Source organism: Vitis riparia, chromosome 17 (assembly GCF_004353265.1).
Source record: "Vitis riparia cultivar Riparia Gloire de Montpellier isolate 1030 chromosome 17, EGFV_Vit.rip_1.0, whole genome shotgun sequence".
Lineage (NCBI taxonomy): Eukaryota > Viridiplantae > Streptophyta > Magnoliopsida > Vitales > Vitaceae > Vitis > Vitis riparia.
The window spans coordinates 7,432,872-7,445,338 of record NC_048447.1 but is presented as its reverse complement, the minus strand read 5'-3'; the positions used below and the strand labels follow the sequence as shown (position 1 = coordinate 7,445,338).

Here is a 12,467-nt window from a genome sequence, read left to right as displayed (position 1 = left end):
CGGCTATTTTTTCTCAACCCTAATCCCTGCACGTGCCTTGGGAAGTGTTCTTCTACCATTCTGGTGGTGCCACGGTTGTTTTTTCTTTTCCATTAGGCCGGTATCTCTGGTTTTCTCTCTTCCCAATTTCCAGCAACCATATTCGGCTGTCTTCCTCATCTCCATGAGAAAATACGGAATGGCATCATTCATGGGCATTAAACCCCTGCCAAGTCTCAGGGAGGCTTTTTCAGAGGTTAGGCGTGAAGAAAGTAGAAAGAAAGTGATGATGGGATCCAAAGAGCAACTTGCCCCAACATTGGATGCCTCTGCCCTTGCTGCTCGGTCATTTAATAGTAGTGGTGGAGATCGTCAGAAACGGGATAGGCCTTGGTGTGATTATTGTAAGAAACTAGGCCATTATAAGGAGGCTTGCTGGAAGCTTCATGACAAACCAGCTGATTGGAAACCAAAGCCACGGTTTGACAGAGATGGCAAAGCACACGTGGCTGCCAACTTTGAGAGCACATCTGTTCCCGAGCCGAGTCCATTCAACAAAGAGCAAATGGAGATGCTACAGAAACTATTAAGCCAAATTGGTAGTGGCAGTACTATCGGGATAGCCTTCACTGCTAATCGAGGAGGAATGAAGTCGTGGATAGTGGACACAGGTGCTTCTGATCACATGACAGGAGATGCTGCAATTCTTCAAAATTACAAGTCAAGTAATGGTCATTCATCCGTCCATATTGCTGATGGTTCAAAGTAAAAAATTGTCGGGACAGGTTCCATAAAACTTACTAAAGACTTGTATCTTGACTCTGTTCTCCATGTTCCAAACTTGGATTGTAATCTTTTGTCCATTAGCAAATTGGCCCGTGATCTCCAATGTGTTACTAAATTTTATCCAAACTCGTGTGTTTTTCAGGACTTGAAATCGGGGAAGATGATTGGCAGTGCTGAACTATGTTCCGGGCTCTACCTCTTCCCATGTGGCTAATTCTCAAACCAAGTCTCTCAAGCAAATTGCGTACAGTCTCAGAGTATGGTAGAGTCTTTCAATTCTGTGTCAAATTCTAAGGTCAATAAAGATAGTGAGATTATAATGTTACACTATCGCCTTGGTCATCCTAGCTTTGTTTACCTTGCAAAATTGTTTCCCAAATTATTTATCAATAAAAATCCAACATCTTATCACTGTGAAATTTGTCAGTTTGCAAAGCATACTCGAACAGTATATCCTCAAATCCCAATTCAAACCTTCGACTGTTTTCTCTTTAGTACATAGTGATGTGTGGGGTCCCTCACGAATAAAAAATATTTCTGGCACTTGATGGTTTGTGACATTCGTTGATGATCATACACGGGTAACATGGGTTTTCCTTATGAAAGAAAAGTCAGAGGTCGGGCACATTTTTCAAACCTTCAATCTTATGGTTCAAAATCAATTCAATTCCAAAATTCAAGTCCTCAAGTCAGATAATGCAAAGGAATACTTTACTAGTAGTCTCGGTACTTATCTTCAAAATCACGACATTATCCACATAAGTTCTTGCGTTGACACCCCACAACAAAATGGGGTGGCTGAACGCAAGAATAGACATCTCTTGGAGGTTGCCCGGTGCCTTATGTTTTCCTCTAATGTTCCAAACTATTTCTAGGGGGAAGTCATTCTCACAGCTACCTATTTGATTAACCGTATGCCATTCAGAGTGTGAAGAATTTCTGAATTCCTTTATTGATACTTTAGGTACGCACCATACACATATATATACACAACTGACTGAATAAGAAAAAATCAATCTAACTTGATTCTCTCCTAAAATTAGGAAACTGAATCATCCTAAATGATCTCTCCTTCTTTATTCCTAAAATACTTTCCTAAATTAAAAAACCCTAACTTTGAATGCCAAATTTCAACACTCCCCCTCAAGCTGGAGAATATATATCATATAATCCCAGCTTGCAAGTTAAGTCTTCAAAGTTAGGCCTAGATAAAGCTTTGGTGAGGATGTCTGCGGTTTGGTGCTTGGTAGGAACATAGTTCAATCTAACCGTCTCACTAGTCACCTTCTCTGTGATGAAGTGTCTGTCAATCTCAACGTGCTTGGTCCTGTCATGATGCACGGGGTTCTTTGCTATGCTTATAGCTGCCTGATTATCACACATCATCAGAATTGGAGATGAACTCGTTTGCCCTAGTTCACTAAGAACCCTTTTTATCCAAATCCCTTCACAGATTCCCTGTGCAAGAGCTCTGTACTCAGCTTCTGCACTACTTCTGGCTACAACTGATTGCTTCTTACTCCTCCAGGTAACAAGATTTCCCCAGACAAAAGAACAATATCCAGAAGTAGACCGCCTGTCAATGATGTTTCCTGCCCAATCCGCATCTGAGTATACTTCAGTGTCACGGTTCTCTGTCTTTCTGAAGAATAGACCTTTCCCTGGTGTCATTTTTAAATATCTAAGAATCCTGTAGACTGCTTCCATGTGTTCCTCAGTGGGGCTGTGCATGAATTGACTTACAGCACTCACTGCAAAGCCAATATCTGGCCGAGTGTGTGAGAGATAAATCAAGCGCCCGACGAGCCGCTGATATCTCCCCCTATCTACCGGTGTACTTTCTTTCTCGATACCAAGTTTCTTCTGACTATCCATAGGAGTATCAATTGGTTTGCATCCAAGCATACCGGTCTCCTTAAGAAGATCGAGTATGTATTTTCTTTGAGAGACTACAATTCCCTTCCTTGATCTAGCCACTTCCATACCAAGGAAATATTTCAAATTTCCAAGGTCTTTAACTTCAAACTCCTCTGACAAATACTTCTTCAAATTCTGTAATTCCTCCATATCATTCCCAGATAGAATAATATCATCAACATAGACTATCAATATGGCCATTTTCCCGGCATGAGACTTCTTGACAAATAGAGTATGATCAGCCTGACCTTGTTTGTAGCCCAGCTTCAGGACTGCTTTTGTGAATCTATCAAACCAGGCTCGGGGAGATTGTTTAAGGCCGTACAAGGATTTTTGGAGTTTGCAAACCTGATTCTTTGCCATACTTCCTTCGAAACCAGGTGGTATTTCCATGTAGACTTCCTCTTCTAGGTCACCATTTAGAAACGCATTTTTTATGTCCAGTTGTTGCAAGCACCAATCTTGATTGACAGCCAATGAGAGAAGAATCCTGATAGTGTTCAGTTTTGCAACAGGAGCAAAAGTCTCCTGATAGTCTATCCCATAGGATTGCGTAAACCCTCTAGCTACCAAACGAGCCTTGAATCTCTCGACTGATCCATCTGCTTTGTATTTTATGGTGAAAATCCACTTGCACCCCACGGGCCTCTTCCCAACCGGCAAATCTGTGATAGTCCACGTCCCATTCTTCTCAAGTGCATCAATCTCATCTTGTACTGCCTTCTTCCATTCTGAAATTTTTAATGCCTCTTGTATTGTGTTGGGAACCTGAGTATCATCAAGAGAAGTAGCAAATGCTCTGTAAGATGGTGATAGCCCTTCATATGTAACATAATTCCCAATTGGGTGATCTGTACATCTCCTAACACCCTTCCTCAATGCAATCGGCAGAGTAGAATCATCAATGCTGGGAATTAACACCTCTCCAGCCCTATCCTCACCTATGTTCTCTTCAGGAAGACTTGAATTGGAGTCAATATATTGGCCACATGTTGACTGTGATCCGTGCTCTAATTCCTGTCTTTTCCTCCTCCTGATGTAAACTTGTAAGTTCTCATTAGCAAGTTGTGGGGCTATAGGTTGAATAGGCATGGGAGACTGGATGGTCACAGGAGATGGCTGGACTGATGACGGTATGGGTGTAGACAACTCAGTGGGCGCGAATTGAAGAGGATTTGGTGACTCTGAGTGAAAAGAAGGTACACCCTCAAGAAGAGACTCCCAAACTTGATGTTCATTCATGCTCTCCCCCTGAACATGAGATTTGGGATAGAAGAAGACATGTTCAAAGAAAGAGACGTCCATGGTGGTGTAAAATCTTTTGTTGGTTGGAGAATAGCATTTGTACCCTTTTTGGGTTGGAGAATACCCTAGGAAAATGCACTTATTCGCTCGAGGAGCAAATTTGCTACGATTTTGAGGATACACATGAACGAATGCCGTGCAACCAAATACTTTGAGTGGTAAATCAGAAGAGGCTGCACGGGTGTGAGGAAATTGTTTTAAGAAAAGTTGACGTGGGGATTGAAAGGTAAGCACTCTGGATGGCATACGGTTAATCAAATAAGTAGCTGTAAGAATAGCTTCCCCCCAGAAATAGTTTGGAACATTAGAGGAAAACATAAGGCACCGGGCAACCTCCAAGAGATGTCTATTCTTGCGTTCAGCCACCCCATTTTGTTGTGGGGTGTCAACGCAAAAACTTATGTGGATAATGCCGTGATTTTGAAGATAAGTACTGAGACTACTAGTAAAGTATTCCTTTGCATTATCTGACTTGAGGACTTGAATTTTGGAATTGAATTGATTTTGAACCATAAGATGGAAGGTTTGAAAAATGTGCCCGACCTCTGACTTTTCTTTCATAAGGAAAACCCATGTTACCCGTGTATGATCATCAACGAATGTCACAAACCATCGAGTGCCAGAAATATTTTTTATCCGGGAGGGACCCCACACATCACTATGTACTAGAGAGAAAACAGTCGAAGGTTTGTATGGGATTTGAGGATAGACTGTTCGAGTATGCTTTGCAAACTGACAAATTTCACAGTGATAAGATGCTGGATTTTTATTGATAAATAATTTGGGAAACAATTTTGCAAGGTAAACAAAGCTAGGATGACCAAGGCGATAGTGTAACATTATAATCTCACTATCTTTATTGACCTTAGAATTTGACACAGAATTGAAAGACTCTAACATACTCTGAGACTGTACGCAACTTGCTTGAGAGACTTGGTTTGAGAATTGGCCACATGAGAGGAGGTAGAGCCCGGAACACAGTTCAGCACTGCCAATCATCTTCCCCGATTTCAAGTCCTGAAAAACACACAAGTTTGGATAAAATTTAGTAACACATTGGAGATCACGGGCCAATTTGCTAATGGACAAAAGATTACAATCCAAGTTTGGAACATGGAGAACAGAGTCAAGATATAAGTCTTTAGTAAGTTTTATAGAACCTGTCCCGGCAATTTTTGACTTTGAACCATCAGCAATATGGACGGATGAATGACCATTACTTGGCTTGTAATTTTGAAGAATGGTAGCATCTCCTGTCATGTGATCAGAAGCACCTGTGTCCACTATTCACGACTTCATTCCTCCTCGATTAGCAGTGAAGGCTACTCCGGTAGTACTGCCACTGCCAACTTGGCTTAATAGTTTCTGTAGCATCTCCATCTGCTCTTTGTTGAATGGACTCGGCTCGGGAACAGAGGTGCTCTCAGAGTTGGCAGCCACGTGTGCTCTGCCATCTCTGTCAGACCGTGGCTTTGGTTTCCAATCAGCCGGTTTGCCATGAAGCTTCCAGCAAGTCTCCTTATAATGGCCTGGTTTCTTACAATAATCACACCAAGGCCTATCCCGTTTCTGACGATCTCCACCACTACTATTAAATGACCGAGTCGCAAGGGCAGAGGCATCCAATGTTGGGGCAGGTTGCTCTTTGGATCCCATCATCACTTTCTTTCTACTTTCTTCACGCCTAACCTCTGAAAAAGCCTCCCTGAGACTTGGCAGGGGTTTAATGCCCATGATTCGGCCTCTAACATCATCCAATTCCCTGTTTAGTCCTAGGAAAAACTTGAACAGTCTCTTTTGTTCCACAATTTTCCTGTATGTTGCTGCATCATCAGGACATTTCCATGAGTGAGTCTCGAATAAGTCAAGGTGCTGCCAATACCTTGTGAGTGTGTTGTAATACTGAGTAACTGTCTGCTCTCCTTGGCGGAAGTCATGTAGGGCTGATTCAACCTGAAAAAGTTCTGAAATATTTTCAGAACTTGAGTAAGTTTCTTTGGCTGCATCCCATATGTCCTTTGCAGTCCTAAACAACAAGAAATTTTCACCTATGTCATTATTCATGGAATTGATAAGCCATGACATGATCATGCTGTTTTCAATCTTCCACTTCCTGAAACCCGGTTCTGTAGTTTCTGGCATGACTGCTTCTCCAGTGAGGTACTCATCCTTTCCTTTACCGCAAATGAACAGCAACACAGATTGTGACCACTGTAAGTAGTTATGGCCATTTAATTTGTGTCCTGTGATGAGAATAGGAGAGGAATCACTACCACCAAGGTTTGGAATTTCAGATCTGCCTCCTAATTCTGGTGACGTGACGCTGGATACTTGTGATGATGCCATTCCGTATTTCGTCATGGACCGGAAAGGTAGAAGAACACTTCCCAAGGCACGTGCAGGGATTGGAGTTGAGGAAAAATAGCCGGAGGACGTCGGAAAAGCTGATCGGAGGGCTCGCGGAGGCAAAAAGACCCCAAAAGAGGCACGTGCAGGGCTTGGATGGCAGAAACAGGTACGTAGGGTGGCTGGTCGGCGTCAGGCGAGCTTGGAGTAGGAAGCGCGTCGCCGGAAAGTGGCTCACGCGCCCTCACGCGCCGGCGCGTGAGATGCAGTCGCCGGCCGGAAAAATGCGCGTGGGCGGCGCGTGGATGGTTTTCTGGCTCCGGTGTTTTTGGAAAAGTTGTAGATCTCCTCCAGACGCTCCTTGCGGTGTGAAAAAAACCGTCGCCGGAAAAGTTCACCGGAAAAGTTCGCCGGAAAAGTTCGCCGGCGGTGAATGTTTTTCTGACGACGATTCGACCGACCGGAAAGCGTTTTCTCCCTTGGCTCTGAGAACAGGGACTGATGACCGGAATGAGAGATGGTCGGATTGAGAGATGGCCAGAGAGATTTGGCCGGAATGAATGATGGCCTGAATACGAGGTGGCCAGAAGGGATTAGGGTTTCAGAAAACTGGCTCTGATACCATGAAGAATTTCTGAATTCCTTTATTGATACTTTAGGTACGCACCATACACATATATATACACAACTGACTGAATAAGAAAAAATCAATCTAACTTGATTCTCTCCTAAAATTAGGAAACTGAATCATCCTAAATGATCTCTCCTTCTTTATTCCTAAAATACTTTCCTAAATTAAAAAACCCTAACTTTGAATGCCAAATTTCAACAGAGTGCTTACCTTTCAATCCCCACGTCAACTTCTCTTAAAACAATTCCCTCACACCCGTGCAGCCTCTTCTGTTTTACCACTCAAAGTATTTGGTTGCATGGCATTCGTTCATGTGTATCCTCAAAATCGTAGCAAATTTGCTCCTCGAGCCAATAAGTGCATTTTCCTAGGGTATTCTCCAACCCAAAAAGGGTACAAATGCTATTCTCCAACCAACAAAAGATTTTACACCACCATGGACGTCTCTTTCTTTGAACATGTCTTCTTCTATCCCAAATCTCATGTTCAGGGGGAGAGCATGAATGAACATTAAGTTTGGGAGTCTCTTCTTGAGGCTGTACCTTTTTCTCACTCAGAGTCACCAAATCTTTCCCAATCCGCGCCCACTGAGTAGTCCACACCCATGCCGTCATCAGTCCAGCCAGCCCAGCCCACAAATGTTCCTTCTCCTGTGACCATCCAGTCTCCCATGCCTATTCAACCTATAGCCCCACAACTTGCTAATGAGAACTTACAAGTTTACATAAGGAGGAGGAAAAGACAGGAATTAGAGCACGGATCACAGCCAACATGTGGCCAATATATTGACTCCATTTCAAGTCTTCCTGAAGAGAACATAGGTGAGGATAGGGCTGGAGAGGTGTTAATTCCCAGCATTGATGATTCTACTCTGCTGATTGCATTGAGGAAGGGTGTTATGAGATGTATAGATCATCCAATTGGGAATTATGTTACGTATGAAGGGCTATCACCATCTTACAGAGCATTTGCTACTTCTCTTGATGATACTCAGGTTCCCAACACAATACAAGAGGCATTCAAAATTTCATAATGGAAGAAGGCAGTACAAGATGAGATTGATGCACTTGAGAAGAATGGGACCTGGACTATCACAGATTTGTCGGTTGGGAAGAGGCCCGTGGGGTGCAAGTGGATTTTCACCATAAAATACAAAGCAGATGGATCAGTCGAGAGATTCAAGGCTCGTTTGGTAGCTAGAGGGTTTACACAATCCTATGGGATAGACTATCAGGAGACTTTTGCTCCTGTTGCAAAACTGAACACTATCAGGATTCTTCTCTCATTGGCTGTCAATCAAGATTGGTGCTTGCAACAACTGGACATAAAAAATGCGTTTCTAAATGGTAACCTAGAAGAGGAAATCTACAGGGAAATACCACCTGGTTTCGAAGGAAGTATGGCAAAGAATCAGGTTTGCAAACTCTAAAAATCCTTGTACGGCCTTAAACAATCTCCCCGAGCCTGGTTTGATAGATTCACAAAGGCAGTCTTGAAGCTGGGCTACAAACAAGGTCAGGCTGATCATACTCTATTTATCAAGAAGTTTCATGCCGGGAAAATGGCCATATTGATAGTCTATGTCGATGATATTATTCTATCTGGGAATGATATGGAGGAATTATAGAATTTGAAGAAGTATTTGTCAGAAGAGTTTGAAGTTAAAGACCTTGGAAATTTGAAATATTTCCTTGGTATGGAAGTGGCTAGATCAAGGAAGGGAATTATAGTCTCTCAAAGAAAATACATACTCGATCTTCTTAAGGAGACTGGTATGCTTGGATGCAAACCAATTGATACTCCTATGGATAGTCAGAAGAAACTTGGTATCGAGAAAGAGAATACACCGGTAGACAGGGGGAGATATCAGCGACTCGTCAGGCGCTTGATTTATCTCTCACACACTCGGCCAGATATTGGCTTTGCAGTGAGTGCTGTAAGTCAATTCATGCACAGCCCCACTGAGGAACACATGGAAGCAGTCTACAGGATTCTCAGATATTTAAAAAGACACCAGGGAAAGGTCTATTCTTCAGAAAGATAGAGAATCGTGACACTGAAGTATACTCAGATGCGGATTGGGCAGGAAACATCATTGACAGGCGGTCCACTTCTGGATACTGTTCTTTTGTCTGGGGAAATCTTGTTACCTGGAGGAGTAAGAAGCAATCAGTTGTAGCCAGAAGTAGTGCAGAAGCTGAGTACAGAGCTCTAGCACAGGGAATCTGTGAAGGGATTTGGATAAAAAGGGTTCTTAGTGAACTGGGACAAACGAGTTCATCTCCGATTATGATGATGTGTGATAATCAGGCAGCTATAAGCATAGCAAAGAACCCCGTGCATCATGACAGGACCAAGCACGTTGAGATTGACAGACACTTCATCACAGAGAAGGTGACTAGTGAGACGGTTAAATTGAACTACGTTCTTACCAAGCACCAAACCGCAGACATCCTCACCAAAGCTTTACCTAGGCCTAACTTCGAAGACTTAACTTGCAAGCTGGGATTATATGATATATATTCTCCAGCTTGAGGGGGAGTGTTGAAATTTGACATTCAAAGTTAGGATTTTAATTTAGGAAAGTATTTTAGGAATAAAAAAGGAGAGATCATTTAGGATATTTCCTTAGGATTCAGTTTCCTATTTTTAGGAGAGAATCAAGCTAGATTGATATTTTCTTATTCAGTCATTTGTGTATATATATGTGTATGGTGTGTACCGAATAAATTAATAAAGGAATTCATAAATTCTTCACCAAACATATTTTTGTAGAAGCATGCATATAGGATTAATTATGGTTGTATCTTTCTCACCAACGTTGAGGAAAATAAAAACAAAAAACAGATGTAGTTAAATCAAACTGCTGCCATTGTTTTTAAGGTAAGACATTCTTCTTGAACTTGAAACATTTCTTTTTGAATGAAAACTATTGTGGCATAAGGATAGATCCTGTTGAGCTAAATTTTTGGTATGGTTATATCTTCATATGTATTCTGATTCTTCTACTTCTTACTTTTATTATTTTAAGGAAGAGAGATATTGCCAATCAGTAAAAAGTTTGGAGTTCGACAGAGAACTCGGTCCTTATACACTAAGTCAGTATGGAGATTGGAAGCGGCTATCAAACTACATTACAAAGACTACCATTGAACGAATTGGTATGCACTGTTTAGCTACTTCAAAGGCTCTTCATATCACAGTTTGGTTGAGACTGCCATTAGAAGTTTCTTTGGTATTGATTGCTTACATATGTGCTTTGATTCCTTGAAAACTTGTATTTTCTGGAATTGTGGTTGCTTCATTCATTTTCTTCATTTGGTAACTCTCTGTCTCTGTCTATGAAAAACCTGTTTTATTGGGAAAAGGAAAAGGAAAAGGATATGGAAAAAGCCAACACAATTTCTCAAAAGCATCATCTGCATTGAATGGTTTGATATAATTATGTGCATTTATTAAGATGGATATAAGGAAGAACAAGGCTAAATCAAGGAAAATATTTGGACTTGGATGTATGGAGGCAGCACAGACAGCTTCAATATTAATTATTTTTTATTCATTTCAACATCATATTTTAACCTAAGATCTATTGAAGTCAGCCCACTCCTCCATCACCTGAGCTAAGGCCCAGGTGTGGAGTAGGCAGACGGTTGAAACAGACGGGAAGGAATCATAAATATCTTACATATAGGAAGAATAAGGTTTTATCTACCTATTAAATTATTCAATCTGCATATTATGCCAATTCCTGAGAAGTGTATTAGACCACAGCCTTTCATTTTAAATGATTCATTCAATTTACAGAGCCCATTGGAGGAGAAATTACAGTTGCACATGAATCAGGGATGGTCGGAAACACTCCTAAAACATCAATGGAAAAAGCTCTAGATCAGCAGTTAAGGAATAGTAAATTTTCTAAGTCTGCCAACAAATCTCAAAAGAGAGGATGCTATTACACATCAATTCCCCGTGTTATAAAGCGCAAAGGAATCCATGGACAAGAATTAACGTCTTTGAATCTTGACAAGGTAATCATTAGTGTACATGATTTCTGAAGCATCATTACAACATGACAATCCTTTTACACTCTGTAGTTTTTGCTGATATGGGCAATTAATAAACTGGTCTTCCAGACACAGTTATTAGAAAGCATACTGATGAAGGATTATGGAGGTTCTGAAGACCTACTTCTTGGAGAGCTACAATTTGCTTTTATTGCATTTTTGGTATGCACAATTCAATATGATATGCTCCTGTGTTGATTAATTTTGTTGGATCTTTACACTAATCAAAACTTTGGCAGATGGGGCAATCACTTGAAGGATTTCTTCAGTGGAAATCTTTAGTTAGCCTTTTATTTGGCTGCAATGAAGCTGTAAGTATTGTTTCATTTTCTAGTCTTCCCTTGAATTAGGAACTCTTATGCAAGATTGAATTTTTTTTGTTGCCATACACAATTATTAATATATGTCAAAGCTTCAAACCTGCTCTGTCAAAATATGGACAGCCTTTTGCATGGAACTTTGAGAGGCTAACTAGTATACTGGGGTTTATATTCTAAGTTTAGTTACATGTACAATAATAGTTCCATGGACTGAAGTATGTTGGAGATTGCTTGAGAATTTTGTTTTTCACTTATCTCCTTCATTAAGGAGTTGACATCTTCCTCCCCTTTTCTTATCTTCTTCCTATTAATAATATCTTGACATTTACTTCTTTATAATAGCTTGTGTTTTATATCTTTTCAAATTTATTCTAGATTTTCCTGTGTGTGCCTTTGGATTTGTAATTGGGCCTTTTTGGTTAGTTGTTGGCTTTCTTTAATTCCTTCTTTCTTTCTTTTGACTGCTGTTATCAGCCTTGAAGGATAACTCTCATCTTTTCTGTGCTTTTGATTTATGATTCACTGATTTGTTATTTCTTCTTAAAGGGACATTATTTTATAAATCTTAAATTGGCTAGTTAACCTTCTCATTTGGCTACACTGAAGTTGTAAGTGTAGTTTCATTGCTATCTTTCCCTTGATTTAGGAAGCCCTATGGAAGATTGTGATTTTTTCTTTGTAACCATACTAATATATGGTTAAAACCTTGCATCGGCTCTGACAACTATGGACAGCCTTTTCCATGGAACTTCCAGAGACTGACAAGTTGGTTTTATATTTTATGTTTTATTGGATAGACAATAGAAAATCTTCTGAGTGTTTGGAGACTGAAAATTTTGTTTTTCACCTTTCTCTTTCATTAACTCTCTTAAGTGGATATTTTCCTCCCCCTTATATTATTTTCTTCATCCTGATAATTTTTTGACATTTACTTCTTTACATCAGCGTATTCTCAAATTTTATTAGGAGCTTCTTTGATAGGGAACTGGAGCTTGTTAGCCTTTTTATGCAGCAGTTAGAAGTTAGAAGCAGTATCGGTTTCCAGTGGTGTTGAGGATAGATCAGTGTATCTTAAGAGGGCATGTTTTCTATTTGATCCTCCTAGAAAATTTTCTTGTT

The 12,467-nt window shown here is 40.6% G+C and overlaps 1 protein-coding gene across 1 annotated transcript in view; it reads left to right on the top strand.

Moving 5' to 3' along the window:
* LOC117905218 (protein AAR2 homolog) overlaps positions 1–12,467 on the top strand; it is an 81,107-nt gene that overhangs the window by 41,486 nt on the left and 27,154 nt on the right. Inside the window, exons 5-8 of the mRNA XM_034818167.1 lie at positions 9,996–10,125; positions 10,769–10,992; positions 11,098–11,190; positions 11,268–11,339. Of these exons, the coding sequence (XP_034674058.1) occupies positions 9,996–10,125; positions 10,769–10,992; positions 11,098–11,190; positions 11,268–11,339 (519 nt within the window). The remainder of the gene's footprint in view (positions 1–9,995; positions 10,126–10,768; positions 10,993–11,097; positions 11,191–11,267; positions 11,340–12,467) is intronic.